Source organism: Triticum urartu, chromosome 1A, assembly GCF_056163025.1.
Source record: "Triticum urartu cultivar PI428250 chromosome 1A, HENAU_Tu73, whole genome shotgun sequence".
Taxonomy (NCBI): domain Eukaryota; kingdom Viridiplantae; phylum Streptophyta; class Magnoliopsida; order Poales; family Poaceae; genus Triticum; species Triticum urartu.
Genome location: NC_141873.1, coordinates 252199467 through 252222452, shown reverse-complemented (window position 1 = coordinate 252222452; position 22986 = coordinate 252199467). Strand labels below are relative to the sequence as shown.

At 46.5% G+C, this 22986-nt stretch overlaps 1 protein-coding gene across 1 annotated transcript; it reads right to left on the bottom strand.

Annotated features, from left to right (window-relative positions):
- Positions 1-1211: 1211 nt before the first annotated feature.
- On the bottom strand, positions 1212-1883 carry LOC147990736 (uncharacterized). The gene has a single exon (XM_087538374.1). It carries the CDS (start codon positions 1881-1883, stop codon positions 1212-1214), a length of 672 nt encoding a protein of 223 aa, XP_087394500.1.
- Positions 1884-22986: the final 21103 nt, after the last annotated feature.

Below are 22986 nucleotides of genomic sequence, written 5' to 3'. Positions count from 1 at the left end.
TCCTATCAACCAAGTCACCTACGTAATCTGAGTCTGAATAGCCAACAAGAGCAAACTGTCCTCCTTTAGGATACCATAAACCTAAGGTGCGGGTGTGAGCCAAATATCTCAGAATACGATTGACTGCTTGGTGATGCGATTCTTTCGGTGCAGCTTGATAGAGGGCACACATACACACACTCCACATGATATCAAGTCCGGATGCACATAGGTAGAGCAAAGAACCAACCATCGAATGATAATCCTTCTAATCATAATCCTTACCATACACATCTGTGTCCAACTTACCATTCATGGGCATTGGAGTTTTGTAGCCCTTTAGTTGGCAATCTTGCATTTTGAACTTCTTCAGATAGTCTCTCAAGTATTCCTCCTGAGATATGAAAATACCATTGTCCTGCTGATGAATTTGCAGTCCGAGAAAGAACGTAAGTTCACCCATCATAGACATTTGATATTTCTCGAACATCATTTTCCCGAACTCCAAGCTACAAGCATTGTTAATACAATTGAAGATAATATCATCGACATAAATTTGACACACGAATAGATCGCCATTAATAGCATGAGTGAAAAGAGTGGAATCAGTGGACCCTGGTTTGAACCCCTTTTCAAGTAGAAACTTCTTCAGGGTGTCATACCAAGCTCGAGGGGCTTGCTTCAGCCCATATAGAGTCTTCTTTAACCTAAAAACTTTGTTAGGAAACTGAGGGTGTTCAAAGCCAGGTGGCTTCTTAACATATACTTCCTCATCAAGTTCACCATTAAGGAAAGCACTTTTCACATCCATTTGATAAAGCAGGATATCATTGTAATTGGCATAAGCAACAAGAATATGAATTGCCTCAAGACAAGCAATAGGAGCATATGTTTCACCAAAATCAATACCTTCTACGTGTGTATACCCTTGAGAGACAGGACATGCTTTGTTTCTTAATAGAATGCCATTTTCATCTTGCTTGTTCTGGAATATCAATTTGGTGCTGATGATATTGTGCTTCTTAGGATTCGGTTTGTCAACCAACTCCCACACACCATTCAGTTCGAATTGCACCAACTCTTCTTGCATTTCATTCATTCAATCGGGATCATTCGTGGCTTCTTCATACTTGGTAAGTTCTGCTAATGAGACAAAGGAGAAACTGCCACAGTAGTTAGCCAAACGAGTGCGAGAACGAGTTGTGGGTCAATAACCTGGATTCTCGAGATCTTCAAGAATTTGTAGGGTTAACTCGATTTGCCACTCGAGGATGCCGATTTTCATCTTGATGATCATCTGCAATTTCTTCAATGTCAGCATCGGGATTGGCAATTGTATCACCATTTTCATAGGGATTTCCATTTGGATTGGCATTCGCATTCTGGTTGCCATTTGTGTTTGGAGCTGCATTTTCTTCGACGATGGCTTGACGAGTTCTGCTTCGAGTCATAGGGGCATCATCATCGGAAGAGTTAGGTACATTTCCTTCAATAGGCTTGATGCTCCCAATGGCCATTTGCCGAATAGCATCAGAAATCGGTGGTTCATCTATCACATCATGCAGGTGCTCTTTTTGGGAGCCGTTAGATTCATCAAACCACACATTTACCATTTCCATAACTTTCCCGTGGTGAGAGTTATAGAACCGATAAGTATGTGAGTTCAAGCCATAACCAAGAAGAAAGCCTTCATGTGCCTTAGGTGCAAACTTGGAATTATGATTCATGTCACGAATGTAAGGTGCACCGAAAACACGTAGATAAGAAACATTTGGTTTGTTGCCAGTGACAAGCTCATTTGGTTTGTGAAGATAAACACGATTGATAACATGACAAGCAGTGTTAATAGCATCAGCCCAGAAGCGGATAGGAGTTTTATACTCACTCAACATTGTTCTTGCCATTTCAATGAGAGTTCCATTCTTTCATTCAACAACTCCATGCAGTTGGGGAGTGCATATGGCAGAGAAGTCATGAGTAATACCATTTTCATCGAGAAAATCTTTGATATGACTATTTTTGAACTCAGTACCATTGTCGCTTCTGACATGCTTAATTCACACATCATATTAATTCTGGGCCTTCTTGGCGAATATTTTGAAGATGTATTGGGTGCAGGTTTTGTGTTCGAGAAAGAATACCAAAGTATACCGAGAGAAATCATCCACAATAACCAGATCATAATGACTGCCACCAAAGCTTGCATAGTTTTGAGGACCGAATAAATCCATATGAAGAATTTCTAGAGGTCTTTTCGTGGTCATAACTATTTTGAAGAGTGATGCTTCTTGGCTAATTTACCAGCCTCACAAGCAGCACATGGATGATCCTTGTCGAATTTCACATCAGGAATGCCACGGAGATGATTTTTCTTCACAAGAGTTTGCAAATTTCTCATACCTGCATGACCAAGTCTTCGGTGCCACAGCCAACCTTCGGTTGCTTTTGCAAGAAAACAAGTTTAGACTGAGGGACCATTAGAGAAATCCACAATACATAAATCACCCTTTCTATTTCCCTTGAACATGAAGAAATTTTAGAGGCCATAAAGACAATGCATTTGGATATAGAGAATAGAACTAGCATGCATAGATCACAAAGCCTACCAACTCACATGAGATTGAATCCAAGAGACTGAACAATTAGAACATCATCAATGGTTTTGTCTCTGGCTATAGCAATTTTATCTAACCCAATTTGATAAGGACATGCTCTTACCTTGGATACGACCAAAAATATTGCATACATGTATATTTGTGAGGTGATTTCTAATGCAAACTATGCAATAATTTATTTATGTCATCCAGGACAAATATACTTCACAAACTTTTGTGTTATGTTTAATTGCAGGTGTATGGGACATTTGTACAATCCACATATGAAGATAAGGGAAAAAGAGAAGTTTTGGTGCTGAAAGATCGGGACATCCTCGCCTCTATCAAGTGATATCAGTTTTCAGGTTGCTTGGTGTGAATTTCAAGTTTTTCTTATATTAGATTTATTTCCTTACCTATTGTCCAAGAGAAAGCCACAAAAAAGTTAGATCTATTCACCCTTTGTCCAAGCCAATCTGAGCCTTTGCAATTTTCTTTTCATTGCTTGCACAGTTGAATTATCAGTTGCATCATCGTGTCGAGTTGCTGGTCTTAGTGTCTAGTTCATTTAGAGTTTCGAGTTCTGTTCACATTAGTCACGCCGCCACTGCATCGTTATCCCTTCCGTTGTCCACCACATATCCATCAATTTCCACCACGTGCTACCCACTGTTCATTGTCATAATCATAGTTGAGATCGTTCACATCTTTGCTTGATCCAATCTGCATCTTATCTAGTTTGTTTTGGAAAGAGGGAGAGAGAGAAAAAAGACAGAGAAAAAAAATAAAAAAATGTCAGAGAAAAAAAAGAGAAAGAAAAAAAGTGTGAGAAAAAAGAGAGAAGAAAAAAAACAAAATTTGGATCTATCTAGACTCAATGTCGTAGTTGAATTTGGATGTGTACTGTTCGGTAAAACATGCATAACTTCCTCATACGAAGTCTGTTTTGGCTTCGCGAGTACTCAAATGAAAGCTAACGACGAGGAGCATCTATATAGTTGTAGAAGCTTATTAAATATTTGGCACAACTAAATTGGCTTTTAAATAGGTCTTTTTGCCCTCTGAAGTTCATGAACACAGCTTATTCCAGTTTTTTAGGCCAGTTTTAGAATTTTTTGACTCTTCATATCAACTCGGAATTGAGTGATTCTTTTGCATTTGAAAGCTTGAGTCAGTGCCATTCTTGAGAAAAATTATTAGAAAATTGGTTCAAACTTTTCAAGAGGAAAGTTGGAGAGAGAGTTGTTGTATATCCTGCTTGGTAGTTGTTTTTCATCATTATCTTTACTGCCGTTGTGATCTTCACTTATAACTTGCTGTCTAGAGCAACCTCATATCCTTTATTAATGCTAGTTGTGCTATGCCGTGACCTCATTAGTGTTCTAGGCTCGCGTCTCTAGTCCGGTCTAGCCTAGGACCAACACTATACCATCATTGAGCGTTTATTCAACATTGCATCTCTGAATTGATTATTGCTAATTTTTTTCTACCAAATATTTAAGCCTTCCAAGCTCCACATATTTCTACACCTTGTATACGTATGTTCCCCTGGCAATCACTTTACTCAATCTTCGGAGTTATTTGACACCATTGGTTGCTTGTCACCACTTGCTGCATGGTAAGAACTTGTAAGATATTGATATTTGCTATACTGTGAGCGTTTTGCCACCACATCCAAGTAGTTCATTGGAACATTATTCTCGAATTTTGTTTCTTGTTTTATACTAACTATGGCAGGTTCCAGAGTTGTTATTTCTTGGACTTCATCGATCGTGGGAGATTTGCCATCACCTAAGAAAATACAACAACCGTCACAAGGGGAGCAACAACATCAAAATGCACATAATAAGGTTAATGTTTCCATGCCACCATTTACTGGTCGTTTAGGCCTGATTTATACATTGAATGGGAGTATGAAATAAATGCTATATTTGCTTCCCATAATTTTGATGAGCGTGGAAAATTTCAAGCTGCGGTTAGTACTTTCAGTAGCTTTGCTTTAGTTTGGTGGAGTGAATATTGTCGGTTAAACCCTGATTTTATACCTACTACTTGGGATGATTTAAAACTTGTCATGAGAGATAGATTCGTCGATGTTTATTATACTCGTGGCATGATTAAAAAACTAGAACATTTAAAACAAGGCACTGACATGGTAACAAAATATTATGATGATTTACAAACTACATTATTGCACTCATTTTTAGAATAAAGTGAAGAATATTTATGGATAGATTTTGGGGAGGATTAAACCGTGATATCAAGATATACTAATTCATGAAGAGCATTATCCTATGGACCATTTGTTCCATCTTGCTTGCAAAGCTGAACAGGAAATAAAATGAGACGTGTTGCTCACAAGGAGAACAAGCGCACGGTGCACATTCCAAGTGTTGATACAGATGTTTGTTCAACTACTAGGCGTACTATGATAACCACATCCATTGTTGCGAGGACTACATCATCTCCACCATGTGACACATCACCACCGAGAGTGCCTACATCATCTGAGTTGATCATAAGAGGTAATGATAAAGGCACATATTTTTCACATTCACATGAGAATGATGCATGCCTAGTTAACTTGAATACATCACGTGTTGAGTTACCTATTGATTTTGGCACACCATCTATTTTAGAGAACCATGTTACTGTCATGAATGCGTCATGTGATCAAACAACTGAAATACCAACAATTTTGAGTGCACCCATTGAATTAACTGTTGGGGAACGCAATTTTTCAAAATTTTACCTACGATCACACAAGATATTTCTAGGAGATGCATAGCAATGAGAGGGGAGAGTGTGTCTACGTACCCTCGTAGACTGAAAGCAGAAGCGTTTAGTAACATGGTTGATGTAGTCGAACGTCTTCACGATCCAACCAATCCAAGTACCAAACATACGGAACCTCCGCGATCAGCACACGTCCAGCTGGGTGACATCCCTCGAACTCTTGATCCAGTTGAGGCCGAGGGAGAGTTCCGTCAGCACAACGGTGTGGTGATGGTGATGATGAAGTTTACCGGCGCAGGGCTTCGACTAAGCACTACGACGATATGACCAAGGTGTGTAACTGCGGAGGGGGGCACCGCACACGGCTAAGAGAAACTTTGGTGTGCCCTTAGGGTGCCTGTCGGTGTCAAAACCGGCAAATCTTGGGTAGGGGGTCCCGAACTGTGCGTCTAAGGTTGATGGTAATAGGAGACAGGGGACACGATGTTTACCCAGGTTCAGGCCCTCTCTATGGAGGTAATACCCTACTTCCTGCTTGATTGATCTTGATGAATATGAGTATTACAAGAGTTGATCTACCTCAAGATCGTAATGGCTAAAACCCTAAAAAGTCTAGCCTATGTGATTATGATCGTCCCTATAGACTAAACCCCCCGGTTTATATAGACACCGGAGGGGACTAGGGTTATGCAAGGTCGGTTACAGAGAAAGGAATCTTCATATCCGAACGCCAAGCTTGCCATCCACGCCAAGGAGAGTCCCATCCGGACACGGGTGAGAGTCTTCGGTCTTGTATCTTCATAGCCCATCAGTCCGGCCCATGTCCAACAGGCCGGACACCCGAGGACCCCTTAGTCCAGGACTCCCTTAGTAGCCCCTGAACCAGGCTTCAATGACGAGGTGTCCGGCGCGCAGATTGTCTTCGGCATTGCAAGGCGGGTTCCTCCTCCGAATACTCCAAAATAGTCTTCAAACACAAAGAACGTGTCCGGATCTGCAAAACAAGTACCACACACCACCACAGAGAATATAATATTTCACGAGTCCAATCTGCTGACAACCTTTTTGTAACGTGACACCACGTCCCTGTCCGGTTATTATTTCAAACCGTTTTTAGTCTGTTGCTCCATGTTTTGAGACGCGGTTTTATTGGCACGTCTTGTCGAAGCAGAGATCGTATCCCCTTATCATGGGATTCTCATCAATACGGGCGTGGGTATCCCAACCATTATGTTGGCATGATTCCTTAGGAATAGGCAGGTTTTAAGGCCAAGGAGGAGACGTTCGATATTCACCGTCTTTATAAAGGGGCTACGACCCGGCTTTCTTCTTTACGCCAATCCTTTCCTCAACCTCTCCAACCTCCAGTTTCAGCACCCAAGGTTCAATCCAATTGCCTGGAGCTTCCCAGTCATGTCCGGTCGTAGCCCTCAAGGCCGGTGGGTGGCTTCCTCTATCACAGAGGAGGATATTGCGAAGCTCCGGGTGGCAAGGTACCTGACCGCGGAAATCCCCCATAGGCTTCCTACTCAAGGGCAGGTTATTCCTACTCCCAGATCCGGCGAGAGGGTTGTATTCATCTCCCACTTCCTCCGAGGGCTAGGGTTCGCTCTTCACCCCTTTATTCGAGGGCTCATGTTCTATTATGGGCTAGATTTCCAGGATCTAGCCCCAGACCCTTTTCTTCTCACCTCGGCGTTCATCGTCATGTGCGAGGCCTTCCTCCGTATTCCCCCACACTTCGGCTTATGGCTCAAGACCTTTAATGTGAAGCCGAAGGTGATCGAGGGGAAGCAAGTGGAGTGTGGTAGCGCCATGGTGAGCAAGCTCACCAACGCTCTTTGGCTAAAGGGATCCTTCACAGAATCTTCCAACTTATGGCAGCGGGAGTCATTTTACATCACTGAATACCGTGGTACCAAGTGGGCAGCTACACATGCGTTCCGATCCGGCCCTCTAATTTAGCTCGCATCATGGATCAACAAGGGGCTGGACTGGGGATCAATCGACGAAGTGCAGACTCTACAGAGCCACATTCGGAGTCTCCTTGAGAGGGACACCGGTCTCATCGACGTGATTCAAGTAATGTTAGTCCGCCGGGTCCTCCCGTGCCAGCGATGGCCCCTCCATATGTGGGAATTTAATCTAGAAGGACCACAAACCCTTCATCACTTCTTCGACATGATGCACAGAGGAATGTGGAAGTTATTTTTCGGGACACGAAAACAGTGGCCGGACACTATCGAGGACATCGGCCTTGACTGCAACCATCTGGACACCTCGGTAAGCACTTGACTCCCGAACACAACTTAATAAAATATCCCGTGATATGATACCGAGAAAACCATCTTTTTCCAGGGCTGGACGAAGAAGGCGGGGCGAATTAGGTGTCCGGCCCCTCTTCCCGAAGACTTAGCTAGTCCTGTGCTAACAAGGATGCTAGTCCTGGCACCATTCCAGGTGCCGGTGAAAGAGGACAATGAGGAGAGCAGGAAGGCCAAAGGTGGCCTCGATTCTGAAGGTTCACCAAACACTGTGTCCGGGGAGATTAAGGTTCCCTCTTTAGAAGATAAAAGAGATGGAGAAGTTGACATCCTATCTCCCCATGGTAAGAAAAGGGCCGCCTCCGAAGGTTGGGAGGTAAAGACTCCTAAGTGAGGTAAGACATTCCTGTCAGGTGATTCGGGCTCGAAAGACGATGTTGTCGCACAGTCCCTCCGTAAGGACGGGCCTTTAGCCGAATCGTAAGTGAACAAGGGTGTTTTAAACATATCCCGTTCCTTTTCCTATGACAAGGGTAATATTTAGAATACATGTTTTGCAGTCCTGTACATAGTCTTCCTCAACAATCCTCTTCGGGGGATCTTCTTCCAGAGATGATGGAAAGCGAAACGCCTCCACATGATTCCTCACCCAATAGGGCAGATGACTTCGAGGTGTCGTCTCGGAGGATGTCTCTCGATCAACAAGTGGTGCAGAGGATAATGAAGACAACGCCCCCAAGTGAAACATCGGTCGCCCAGGGTCCGGGGTGTGTGGAGACGAACAATAAGGGCCCAGACTATCCGGCTTACAGCCGGAGACGACTCTAGGGTCAGACAAACACATCCCTTCGAAGGGAGTCCAGGATCCCACAACTGCTTCCCGGGATCCGGAGGCGCCGGATACACTGATGGACATGTTGCGGTATTCGTCCGTCTCGGAGGAACATCATACCTTGATGCGTACGGTGGTTGAGAGAATTATGTCCGTGAAGAGTGGATTGAATGAAACTTTCAAGGGCCTGCTAAGAGGCTTTGAGGTACGTAATGTAATATTTTTTGATTGTGCTCTATATGCAAAATGTACCTGTGTATAGATAGTAGCCCCTAAGACTCTAGTTGGCGTCCAAAAGGAGGCAATCAGAGGATCGAAAAAGATATGCCCAGGAAATAATCTGATTAGATGGAACACAGGCAGTTACATCCATGACGACTGCGTACGCTACGAAGGTTGCAGGTCTGGAGCAAAAACTTGATGCGGCGAATGACGACGTCGTGCTTATTAACAGGCGGCTCGACGAAGCGCAATGTATGTTTTGAGGTGGTCAGTGTATGTATGTATAATAACATGAGCACGAAGCTAAGTATTATATACTGAGACACGCATAACTGCAGATAGTGCTGCCGTGGTGGAGGCCCTTCAGGCTGAACTTGCCCAAGCCAAGGAGCAAGCCCGGATGAGTAATGTGGCTGCCCAAAAGGCAGCTGATGAGTTAAAAGCTGAATAGGCTGCTTGGCGCCAGTGCGAGGAGAGAATGTCTACCATGGCGCGCAAGCTAAAGGAAGCCACTGTCCGGTGCGAGTTCCTGGAGAGGGATAACAAAGCCAAAATGGCCGATCTCGACAATGCCTTACGAGAGGCGAGGGAAGCACGATCCGAGTCTAGAGCAGCTCGGGAGGAGATCCGGCAAGCTAGGGAGATAGCGGCCAGTAAGCCTTTCTTATTACAGACTAAATTCGGCGATCCGAAATATGCCCCGCTTAATCAAATGTGGAGCTCTCCAGACGCATTCTTGGACTTGCCGAAGAGCGCCTCCGATGCAGCGCAACTTTACCAAGCGCAAGAGGGGTATGCAACGGAGAAGCTTTTCTAGACACAATTCGGCACGCCAAAGTGCACCCTGTTGCTGAACGAATAGATGGCCCAGTGGGCCGAGCTCCACAATATCTGGTTCTGCCATGAAGGACATCGTGGTCCGGCTGTGGCCGACTGAACCCATTCTGAATAGCTATTTTGGTTTGGTGCAGCGGCTTATGGGTGTGGGGCTGCGTATCGATGTCATGAAGCGATCGACGTGCATTGAAGGTGCATGGATGGCCTTTGCTCGTGTCAAGACGTATTGGGCAAAGATGAAGGCCAATGATATTGCAGCGAAGAGTCCGCCCGGGTGCAAGGACAAACACACGCCGGAGCATTATTTTAAAGATGTCCTAGAGGGCGCCCGCTTAATAGAGGTTCAGTGCTCAAAGGATATAGTCTTCGAGTGAATGTGCCGAGATTGTAAGAACAATATGATGATATTTTTAAGGCTATGCCTAGAAGTTTTGGCTCCTCCTATGCGGCCGTTTTTGTATAATCTGAAAGTTTTCCAGTCGTCGGCTTCAGCCCCCTCGCATAAAATACGGGGGTGTTCGGAAAAGCACTTGATCACTCTTGACCCAATGTCTTGGTCTGTGAAGGAGGTGTCAATGCGGCAAACTAGGAAATCGGACTATAGGGCTTTAATACTTTCACTTAGCCATAGGAGTTTGATGGTGGGTCTACGATATAGCCCCTGGTATGTACGCGGTTATCCGAATATGGTGCGTTACATAGTTGACCGGAAGGGCGGTCCTTCGTGTAATACGGAAGGAATCACGAAAGATTCTGATAAGTCATCGAGTGGTTGACCAGCTCTCGCCGCATCATGACAGTCAGTTTTCGGCTTTCTATACTGAGGTGCTCATCCGGATAAACCAGGACACAGTCGCAGTAGTTCTCCCTTTACTACCCTAGCCAATAGAGCGGAATGTAAGGTAGTAAGCACAGGAGCCGGGCAACCCAACTATTGACCAAAGACATGATTCAGAGCTGATGCATATAAGGTCGAACTCGTGACGCCGAAGTGTGCTAAAAAGCAATTCGGACTTGCCGGCAATTTATTTGTTCCCATATTGAGCCCCTGGCAATTTATGCCGAGGTGCGTGTGTGAAACAATCAAAGAAGTAAGATTTAGTTCTTTTTAGAAAAAGTGAGTACTGAATACAGATTATGTTCGCTGGGACGTGATTGATACGTCAATTGGCATTTTATAGATAATAACGCCACGACCCAGGCTATTTGACATGCCGGTGGTCGAAGGCTGAGGGAGAAAGCACCTTACAAGCTCTAAATAGAGAGTGCGGTCTACTAAGAATTACTTGGACCTCCTGTCGCACGTCTGCGCCGCCTTGCCTCGGTGAAAGGACTCCTTTAGCAGGAGTAGCCTTTGGGTAGGTAAACGGAGCCGAACTCCGAAAGAGTCCGTGAGATGACCCATCTTTGTGTCACCTGTTGTAGAAGATAAAAAATAGTTAGAAAAGAAAAGAAAAGGAGGCCATTGGAGAGCTCGTAGGCCTGTCCGTATTGTGCCTTTGCTGAAGGTATTCTAAGTACATCAGTATGTACGCGCGATACAAACTTCGTGGGTGTATGAGGCGAATGACGGAGGCCGAACTGCTACTCCCGCTCTTAGATTGATCGGCCCCAATTAATAGAGGCCGACGGCTTAATGGCTGATGAGATATGCAGCTTGATGAGGCCGCTTGGTACTTCGACTGTGGTAGCCGTAGTATGACTCTCTGTATGGAGGGAGTGTTCCGTATTTCCATTTATTGTTATGACGCCGCATGAACAGGGCATCTTAAGTTTTGTGCGGGCATAGAGCGGGACCGCATTAAAATGAGTAAAAGTGGTATGTCCCAGAAGTGCATGGTAGCTACTGCGGAACGGGACAATATCAAAGGTCAAGCCTTCGCTTCGGAAGTTGTTCGGCGAACCGAAAATGACTTCCACTGTGACGGAGCCCCTAGAGTGAGCTTCTACGCCGAATACTGTTTCCTTGAGGATGGCTATGCTGGGCTTGATTTTTGAAGGATCGATGCCAAGTTTGCAGATAGTGTCTTGGTAGAGTAGATTAAGGCTACTGTCGCCATCCATAAGGACTTCCGTGAGATGGAACCCATCGATAATTGGATCGATGATCAAAGCCGCTGAACCTTTGGGACGGATATGGCGAAATTTTGGGGAAAACGGCTCTATGGCGTATGCTTCCCGTAGTGTGCGCCTGCGCTCCCCTGTAGGGGTGTGCGTTAGGTATACCATGTTTATGGTTTTTACTTCGGGGGGAAATTGTTTCTGACCCTCGATATTCGGCTGGCGAGTCTCTTCGTCATCGTTTTCACTAGGCGGCCCATTCCCCTTGTGTTCGGCATTAAGCTTGCCGGCTTGTTTGAAGACCCAACAACTTCTGTTGGTGTGAGTAGCTGGTTTATCGGGGGTGCCATGAATCTGGCAGGGCCGATCCAGTATTTTGTCTAGATTGGATGATCTGTCCCTATGTTCCTTGAATGGCTTTTTCCATTGACCGGGTTTGGAGCCGCTGAATCCGACGTTGACTGCCATGTCTTGCGTTCTTTCGTTATGATTGCGACGTTTGTGTTTATTGCGTCGTGGCTTGCCATTGCATTCTCGAACTTTGGAAGTGCCTGGATCGCTGGCACTGTTGCTTCTACGAGCGAGCCAGCTATCTTCTCCTGTGCAAAAGTGGGTCATTAGAGCGGTAAGGGCTGCCATGGACTTTGGTTTTTCTTGACCGAGGTGGCGGGCGAGCCACTCATCCTGGACGCTGTGTTTGAAGGCCGCGAGGGCTTCGGTGTCCAGACAATCGACAATTTGGTTCTTTTTAATTAGGAATCTAGTCCAAAGCTTCCTGGCTGACTCTCCGGGCTGCTGGATGATGTGACTTAACTCATTGGCATCTGGTTGCCGGACATATGTACCTTGGAAGTTATCACGAAAGGCGTCTTCCAGGTCTTTCCAGTTGCCAACGGAGTTCTCTGGAAGGCTGTTGAGCCAGTGCCGCGCTGGTCCCTTTAGTTTTAATGGGAGGTATTTGATGGCGTGGAGTTCATCACCGCGGGCCATGTGGATATGGAGAAGAAAATCTTCAATCCATACCGCGGGATCTGTTGTTCCATCATATGATTCGATATTCATGGGTTTAAACCCCTCTAGGAATTCGTGTGCCATTACTTCATCGGTGAAGCAAAGAGGGTGTGCGGCGCCTCTATATCGGGCCACATCATGACGTAGCTCAGATGGAGTTTGTCTACGGCATTTGACCCGCGCGTGATTAAGCTTGTCACGTCCGAATAGATAGCCATCGTCGCGTGTCGGGGCACACCCCCACGATCCGTAGATCGATCTGGTATGTCCCACTCTACTGTCCAGGTTCTGCCGAAGGTCATATGTATATGCCCGAACTGTTTTATCCCCGCCTTTATAGCGAGGTAGTACGGGCTGGTGTTCGGTTTGGGTTTCCGCTTTGTCCCGACCAAGTGGTGGTCGGTTAGCCGCATTGTGTGCTGATGGCACGGGCTCCAACGCCTCGTCGTTGAATTGAGGTACTAATTTGCGCTTCAGGTAACTTTTGGGTGGTGGCTCGCGGCCGTATTCCTCGGCTGCCAGGATGTTAGTCCATCTATTACGAGCAAATCTTGATCAGCTTGAAGCTGTTGCTGCTTCTTTTTCAGGCTCCTTGCAGTGGCTATTAGCCGGCGCTTAAAGCGCTCCTGCTCGAGAGGTTCCTCAGGCATGATAAAATCTTCGTCGCCGAGGCTCACCTCATCCTCGGAGAGTGGAGGATAATTACTGTCCTCCGAGTCTTCGCGCATGGCCTATTCAATGGGGCTGACCCGCCCATCTTCCCGTTCGTGTTGTTCAGAAGTTGGCTCATTGGGGTCTTCATTGTCTTCGGCATCGCCTAGAGTATTATTTTCTCCTATGTCGGTATTGTTGTCTTTCTCACAGCGTGACTTAGAACGGCGCTGCTATCGTCGGCGCTTTGGCTGTATCTCAGGAGGTTTGTCTTCCACTGGGTCTTCTTTGTCGTCACCGTTGATTTCTTTGGGTGTGTCCACCATGTACATGTCATAGGAGGAGGTGGCCGTCCAGCACCCGGTAAATGGCGGGTATTGGGCTTGCTCCTCTTCGGCATCGTCGTCCATACCGTCAATGTTTGCGGAGTCATACTCGAGCAAGTCGATTAGATCTTCGATAGTGGCTATTAAGTGGGAGGTGGGTGGGAAGCAAAATTCTCCGTCATCAGCCCCCAGTTCAAACCGGATATAATTTGGCTGTGAGTCCCCTTCCAAAGAGAGGGCTTTTAATGAGTTTAGCACATCGCCTAAAGGAGAGTGCCGGAAGATATCCGCGGAACTGAATTCGACGATCGGCGCCTAAGGCTCGTTGGACGTGGATGCATGAAGTTTGGAACCAGTGACCGGAGATAAGTCCGGGGGTCCGGTAAACGTAGACCTCGCTGGAAGTTGGGTCTGTGTGCGGCTCCAATGCCATTGAGTCTGTGGCTTCCGTGGCGGGGTTAAGCTTAGTGTCTTCGGATGGCGCAAGCTACTCCGAATCCAGGGCCGGAGCGCTTACATGCGCAATCTCCTGTGCATGGTTCGCTGACAGATTTAGGTCATGTACATTGTGGTGGCAGGGAGTAGCTGCCATGGGCTCAAATCCATCGAAGAACAAGTCTCTGTAGATATCAACGATGTAGTTCAAGCTTCCAAACCTGACCTGACGGCCAGGGGCGTAGCTATCGATCTGCTCTAGATGGCCAAGCGAGTTGGCCCACAGTGCGCCGCCGCCGAATACGAAGATCTGGCCAAGGAGAAAGACATCCCCCTGTCAGTGTTGTAGTAGATGATGGATGGGGCCATCGAACTTTCTGACGACGACACAGCGGAACTCTCAATGAAAGCACCAATGTCGGTGTCCAAACCATCAGATCTCGGGTAGGGGGTCCCGAACTGTGCGTCTAAGGTTGATAGTAACAGGAGACAGGGGACACGATGTTTACCCAGGTTCGGGCCCTCTCTATGGAGGTAATACCCTACTTCCTGCTTGATTGATCTTGATGAATATGAGTATTACAAGAGTTGATCTACCTCGAGATCGTAATGGCTAAAACCCTAAAAAGTCTAGCCTATGTGATTATGATCGTCCCTATAGACTAAACCCCCCGGTTTATATAGACACCGGAGGGGACTAAGGTTATACAAGGTCGCTTATAGAGAAAGGAGTCTTAATATCCGAATGCCAAGCTTGCCATCCACGCCAAGGAGAGTCCCACCCGGACACGGGTGAGAGTCTTCGATCTTGTATCTTCGTAGCCCATCAGTCCGACCCATGTCCAACAGGCCGGACGCTCGAGGACCCCTTAGGCCAGGACTCCCTCAGTGCCTCCCTCCCATGTATATAAAAGGTGGGAGGAGAGGTGGCCGGCCATAGAGGGGTGCTCGCCATGGGGGAGTCCTACTTGGACTCCCGGTCCAAGTAGGATTCACCCCCCTTTCCTAGTCCAAGTAGGAGAAGAAGGGAAGGAAGAAAGGAAGAGAAGGAAGGAGGGGGCACCGCCCCCTCCCCTTGTCCAATTCGGACTGGGCAAGGGGGCGCCACCTCTGGCCGGCCTTCTCTCTTCTCCACTAAGGCCCATGATGGTCCATTAACTTCCCGGGGGGGGGGGTTCCGGTAACCCCTGCTACTCCGAAACTTATCCGAAATGACCCGAATCATTCCGGTGTCTGAATGTAGCCTTCCAATATATGAATCTTTATGTCTCAACCATTTAGAGACTCCTCTCCATGTCCGTCATCTTATTCGGGACTCCGAACAAACTTCAATTCATCAAAACATGAAACTCATACTACAAATCGTCATCGAACGTTAAGCGTGCGGACCCTACGGGTTCGAGAACTATGTAGACATGACCGAGACATATCTCCGGTCAATAACCAATAAGGGAACCTGGATGCTCATATTGGCTCGTACATATTCTACGAAGATCTTTATCAGTCAAACCGCATAAGAACATACGTTGTTCCCTTTTTCATCGGTATGTTACTTGCCCAAGATTCGATCGTCGGTATCATCATACCTAGTTCAATCTCATCACCCACAAGTATCTTTACTCATTCCGTAATGCATCATCCCATGGCTAACTCATTAGACACATTGCTTTCAAGGCTCATAGTGATGTGCATTACCAAGAGGGCCTAGAGATACCTCTCTGATACACGGAGTGACAAATCCTAATCTCGCTCTATGCCAACTCAACAAACACCATCAGAGACACCTATAGAGCATCTTTATAATCACCCATTTATGTTGTGACATTTGATAGCACACAAGGTGTTCCTCCAGTATTCGGGAGTTGCATAATCTCATAGTCTAAGGAACATGTATAAGTCATGAAGAAAGCAATAGCAGAAAAACTAAACGATCATTATGCTAAGCTAACGGATGGGTCTTGTCCATCACATCATTCTCTAATGATGTGATCCCATTCATCAAATTAAAACACATGTCTATGGCTATTAAACTTAACCATCTTTGATTAACGAGCTAGTCAAGTAGAGGCATACTAGGGACACTCTGTTTGTCTATGTATTCACACATGTACTAAGTTTCCGGTTAATACAATTCAAGCATGAATAATAAACATTTATCATGATATAAGGAAATATAAATAACAACTTTATTATTGCCTCTAGGGAATATTTCGTTCAGTCTCTCACTTTCACTAGAGTCAATAATCTAGATTACATAGTAATGATTCTAACACCCATGGAGTCTTGGTGCTGATCAGGTTCTGCTTGTGAGAGAGGCTTAGTCAATGGGTCGGTAACATTCAGATCTGTATGTATCTTGCAAATCTCTATGTCTCTCTCCTTGACTTGATTGCGGATGGAATTGAAGCGTCTCTTGATGTGCTTGGTTCTCTTGTGAAATCTGGATTCCTTTGCCAAGGCAATTGCACCAGTATTGTCACAAAAGATTTTCCTTGGACCCGATGCACTAGGTATTACACCTAGATCGGATATGAACTCCTTCATCCAGACTCCTTCATTTGCTACTTACGAAGCAACTATGTATTCCGCTTCACACGTAGATCCTGCCACGACACTCTGCTTAGAACTGCACCAACTCACAGCTCCGCCATTCAATAAAAATACGTATCCGGTTTGTGACTTAGAGTCATCCAGATCAGTGTCAAAGCTTGCATCGACGTAACCTTTTACGACGAGCTCTTTGTCACCTCCATAAACGAGAAACATATCCTTAGTCCTTTTCAGGTATTTCAGGATGTTCTTGACCACTATCCAGTGATCCACTCCTGGATTACTTTGGTACCTCCCTGCTAAACTAATAGCAAGGCACACATCCGGTCTGGTACACAATGTTGCATATATGATAGAACCTATGGCTGAGGCATAGGGAACGACTTTCATTTTCTCTCTATCTTCTGCAGTGGTCGGCCATTGAGTCTAACTCAACTTCACACCTTGCAACACAGGCAAGAACCCTTTGTTTGACTGATCCATTTTGAACTTATTCAAAACTTCATCAAGGTATATGCTTTGTGAAAGTCCAATTAAGCGTCTTGATATATCTTATAGATCTTTATGCCCAATATATAAGCAGCTTCACCGAGGTCTTTCATTGAAAAATTCTTATTCAAGTATCCTTTAATGCTATTTAGACATCCAATATCATTTCTGATCAACAATATGTCATCCACATATAATATCAGAAATGCTACAGAGCTCCCACTCACTTTCTTGTAAATACATGCTTCTCCAAAAGTCTGTATAAAACCATATGCTTTGAACACACTATCAAAGGTGTATATTCCAACTCCGAGAGGCTTGCACTAGTCCATAAATGGTTCGCTGGAGCTTGCAGACTTTCTTAGCACCTTTTGGATTGACAAAACCTTCTGGTTGCGTCATATACAACTCTTCTTTGAGATATCCATTAAGGAATGCAGTTTTGACATCCATTTGCCAAATTTCATACATAGTACGGGTGAGAAGGTCTCTGTCGGTGTCAAAACCGGCAGATCTTGGGTAGGGGGTCCCGAACTGTGCGTCTAAGGATCGATGATAACATGAAACAAGGGACATGATGTTTTACCCAGGTTCGGGCCCTCTTGATGGAGGTAATACCCTATGTCCTGCTTGATTGACTTTGGTGAGTATAAGGGTTCAAGAGTTGATCTACCACGAGATCGTAATGGCTAAACCCTAATTGTCTAGCCTATTTGATTATGATTGCCTCTACGGACTAAACCCTCCAGTTTATATAGATACCGGAGGGGGCTAGGGTTGTTGTCGGTGTCAAAACCGGCGGATCTCGGGTAGGGGGTCGCGAACTGTGCGTCTAAGGTCGATGCTAACAGGAGACTAGGGACATGATGTTTACCCAGGTTCGGGCCCTCTCTATGGAGGTAATACCCTACGTCCTGCTTGATCGATATTGATGAATATGAGTATCACAAGAGTTGATCTACCTCGAGATCGTAATGGCTAAACCCTAGATATCTAGCTTGTATGGCTATGATAATGAATATCCCCTATCCGGACTAAGTCCTCCATTTTATATAAACACCATGAGGATCTAGGGTTACATAAGGTCGGTTACAAAGAAAGGAATCTACATATTGGACGCCAAGCTTGCCTTCCACTCCAAGGAGAGTCCCATCCGGACACGGGTGCAGTCTTCGGTCTTCATATCTTCATAGCCCATCAGTCCGGCCTATGGCCAACAGGCCGGACGCCCGAGGACCCCTTAGTCCAGGACTCCCTCAGTAGCCCCTGAACCCGGCTTCAATGACAAGGTATCCGGCGCGTAGTGCTGTCTTCGGCATTGCAAGGCGGGTTCCTCCTTCCGAACTCCAAAGTTGTCTTCGGACGAATGATCGTGTCCGGACCTGTAACACACAGCCATAGAGAGTATAGTATTCCATGAATCCAACTTGTTGACAACTTTGGTAATGTGACGTCACGTTGCTCGGTCATTATTTCGAACCATTTCCTGTCCCGCCGTTCCATGTTTCGGGGCGTGGCTTTCATTGACACGTCTTGTCGAAGCAGAGATCGTGTCCCCTAATTGCGGGATTTTCATCAATACGAGCGTGGGTAACCCAACCGTCCTGCAGCAAAGATTCCTTAGGAATAGGCATGTTCTTAGGCTTAGGAGGAGGCGTTCAATACCCGCTGCCTTTATAAAGGAACCAAGGGTCGTCCTTTTATGCCAAACCACTCCTCAACCTTCCCAACCTCAAGTTCTAGGACCCAAGGTTCAACTTCATTGTTTCAAGCCTCCCCATCATGTCCAGACCCAGCTCTCAAGGCCGATGGGTGGCTTCCTCCGTTACAGAGGAGGATATGGCAAAGCTTCGGGCGGCCATATATTTGACTGCGGAAGTCCACCATAGGCTTCCTGCTCAAGGACAGGTTATTCCGACCCCAGATCTGACGAGAGGGTCGTATTCATCTCCCACTTCCTCCGGGGGCTAGGGTTCGCTCTTCACCCCTTCGTCCGGGGGATAATGTTTTATTACGAACTAGATTTTCATGATCTAGCCCCGGACTCTATTTTCCATGTTTCAGCGTTTATCATTACATGCAAGGCCTTCCTCCGAATCCCCCCACACTTTGGCTTATGGCTCAAGACCTTCAGTGTGAAGCCGAAGGTAGTTGATAGGTAACAGGTGGAGTGCGGCGGTGCTATGGTCAGCCAACTCACCAACACTCCTTGGCCAAAAGGTTCTATTACCGAAACTTCCAATCACTGGCTACGGGAGTGGTTTTACGTTACGGAGCCCCGCAACACCAAGTAGGTAGCGGCACCCACATTTCGTCCTGTCCCACCATTACAGCTTGCATCATGGGTCAACAAGGGGTTGGACTAGGGATCAGTTGATGAAGTGCAGACTTTACAGAGCCGCATCCGAACCCTCCTCAAGAGAGACATTGATCTTGTCAACGTGATTCAAGTGATATTAGTTCGCCGAATCCTGCCATGCCAGCGCAGGTTTCGCCGCATGTGGGAGCTTGATCCAGAAGGACCACGAACCCTCCAACACTTCTTTGGCACCACACACGAAGGAATGTGGAAGTTATTTTTGGGAAGCGGAAACATTGGTCGGACACTACCGAGGACGCTGGCCTTAACTGCAACCGTCTGGATACCTCAGTAAGCACTTGGCTCTCGAACACTTTGTAATTATGAATACCGTAATATGGCACTAAGTAAGCTATCCTCTTCCAGGGCTGGATAAAGAAGGAGAAACTAATTATGTGTTCGGCCCCTCTGCCCAAGGGCCCAGCGAATCCTATTCTAACAAGGATGCTGACCCTGGCACCATACCAGATGCCAGTGAAGGAGGGCGAGGCGGAGAGCGAGAGGACCAAAGATGGCCCCTATTCCAAGGGTACATCGAACTTTGTGTCTGGAGGAATCAAAATTCCCTCATCCGAAGATAAGAGTGAAGGGGGGGGGGCACCGTCTCCTCCCCTCATGGGAAGAAAAGGGCCGCCTCCGAAGGTTTGGAGGAACAGGCTCCTAAGCGAGGCAAGATGCCTCTGTCAGGCGGCTCGGGCTTGGAGGATGCCGAAGCGCAGTCTCGTGATGAGGACAAGCCTCAAGCCAAATCGTAAGTGAACAAGGATGTTTTTAAACACGTCCCGTTCTTTTCTTATGATGCCTGGCATATATTTTTTTTGTAGTTCGGCACACAGTCTTCTTCAACAATCCTCTTCCTCGGGGGACCTTCTTCCCGAAATGATGGAAAGCGAGACGCCTCCACCGGCTTCTTCGCCCAATAGGATGGACGACTTCGAGGTGTCGTCGCGGAGGGTCTCCCCCGACCAACAAGTGGCCCAGGGTCCGGGGACCAACAATGAAGGCCCTAAACAGTCTAGTCTGCAGTTGGATACGAATGAACGGATCCCTTCAAAGGGAGGCCATACTCCTACAGCAGCCTCCAGAGACCCAGAGGCGCCGGATACATTGACGAACATGCTACGACAGGCATCTGTCTCAGAGGAACATCATACCTTGATGGGAAAGGTGGTCGAAAAGATCCTGTCCGCAAAAAACGGATTGAATGAGGCCTTTTCAAGCCTACTAAGAGGCTTAAAGGTTTGTGATGTAATGTTTTCAACTATATTTTATTTGCAAGGATGCACCTGTGTATAGGTAGTAGCCCCTAAGACTCAGGTTGGCTTCCCATGGGAGGCGAAAGGAGGATCAAGAAGAAATATTCAAGGACTAATCTGATTAACTTTAACACAGGCTACCTCCCCCTGGCTACTTCCCAGACTACGGATATTACCGAGCTGTAGTGGAAGCTTGACGTGGCCGGGGATGACATTGCGTTAATCAATATGCGTCTTGACGAATCACAAGGTATGTATTCGGGGCAGTCCCTTCACATATATTTTTGTGATATAAGCATGACGCTGAAAGTTATATACTATAATATGCATGGCTGCAGATGGTGCTGCCGCCATTGAAAGTCTTCGGGCAGAGCTGGCTCGGGCCAAGGAGCAGGCCCGATGTAGTAATGCGGCTGCCGAAAAGGCATCGACTGAGTTAAAAGCCGAACGAGCTGCCCGGCGTCAAGGCAAGGAGAAGATATCCATGATGGCGCTCGAGCTAAAAAATGCTGCTAGCCGCTGTGAACTCCTTGAGAAGGAGAATGAAGCCAAAACGGATGAAATTGACAAGGCCTTACGAGAGGCGCAAGAAGCACGGTCTGAATCCAGAGCTGCCCATGAGGAGATCCGGCAGGCTGGGGAGATTGCGGCTGGTAAGCCATTTTTGCTACAGACTAAGTTCGGCGATCCAAACTATGCTCAGCTTAACAAATTGTGGAGTTCTCCGGACAAGTTTTTAGACTTGACGAAGAGTTCTTCTGATGCGACGCAATTTTACCAGACGCGAGAGGGGTATGCAACGGAGAAGCTTTTTTGGTCACAATTCGGCGCATCGAAGCGCCCCCAGTTGCTGAATGAGAAGATGTCCTAGTGGGCCGAGCTTCATAGGATATCCGGTGCTGCCATGAAGAACGTCATAATCCGGTTATGGCCAACTGAGCCTGTTCCGAATAGTTATTTCGGCTTGGTGCAATAGCTTGTTGACGCGGTGCCACGTATCGACGCTGTGAAGCGGTTGGTGTGTATCGAGGGTGCATGGATGGCCTTTGCCCGAGCCAAGACATTTTGGGGGAAGATGAAGGCCATCGATGTTGCCATGAAGAGTCCACCCAAGGGCAAGGACCGCCACGAACTGGAGCATTATTTTGAGGACATCCTAGTGGCCGCCCGCTTGATAGAGGGTCAATGCTCAAAAGACATAATGTTCGAGTGAGGTGTATGAGAATTGTACGAGACAATTTTATAGTTAATCTGTTTTTATATATTGCTCAAAAGTTTGTGTTCCTCCTGTGCAGCCATTTTAATATAATCTGAAAGTTTTCCAGTCGTCGGCTTCAGCCCCCTCTTAGGAAGTACGTGGGTGTTCGGAAAACCATTTGATCACTCTTGACCCAACGTCTTGGTCCGTGAAGGAGGTGTCAATGCGGCGAACCAGGCAACCAGACTATAGGGCGTTAACACTTTCACTTAGCCATAGGAGTTTTATGGTGGGTCTACGACATAGCCCCTGGTATGTATGTAGCTTATTCATACGACATAGCCCCTGGTATTTATATAAGGGCCACGACCCTAGCTATTTGATATGCCCTGGGTCAAAGGCAGAGGAAAAAGGCATGTTAAAGGCTCGAAAAAGAGTGCGGTCTACAAAAAGTTATTTTGGACCCCCCCTCGCATGGCTGCCGCCTGTCCTCGGCGAGTAGAATCCTCGTAGGAAGTAGCCCCGTAGGTTAGTGTACGGATCCGAACTCCGATGGAGTCGGTCTTAGATATTTCTCCTTTGAGCCACCTGTCTTTAAGAGATAATGAAGAAAGAAAAAGGAAGTAGATTAAAATTTTACCGGAGTGCTTGCAGACTTGTTCGTATTATGCTTCCACCAATGCCCATGGTGTCTTAAGTGCGTAGTTATGTATGCGGGGTATAGTTTTAATGGGTATATGAGATGGGCAACAGAAGCCGATCTGCTATTTCTACTCTGGAGTTGATCGATCTTCGGGGGAAAATTGCTTCTACCCCCTGACATTTGGCTAGTGAACCACTCCACCGTCCCTATAGCCTGGCGCGCCCCCTTCCCTTGTGTTCGGCGTTGAGCTTGCCGGCCTGCTTGAGGACCCAACAGTTTCTGTTGGTATGATTAGCTGGTTTATTAGGGTGGCCATGAATCTAGCAGGGTCGGTCCAGTGTCCTGTCTAGGTTGGATGGCCCGTCTCTGTTCGCGTTGAATGGCTTTTTCCATTGCTCGGGCTTGGGATTACTAAATCCGACGTTGACCGCTGTGTCGCGTGATCTTTCATTATCATTGCGATTGTTGTGTTTGCTTCGTCGTGGCTTGCCATTGCCGTCTCGGATTTCGGAAGTGCCCGAGTCGTTGGGCGCTATTGCTTCT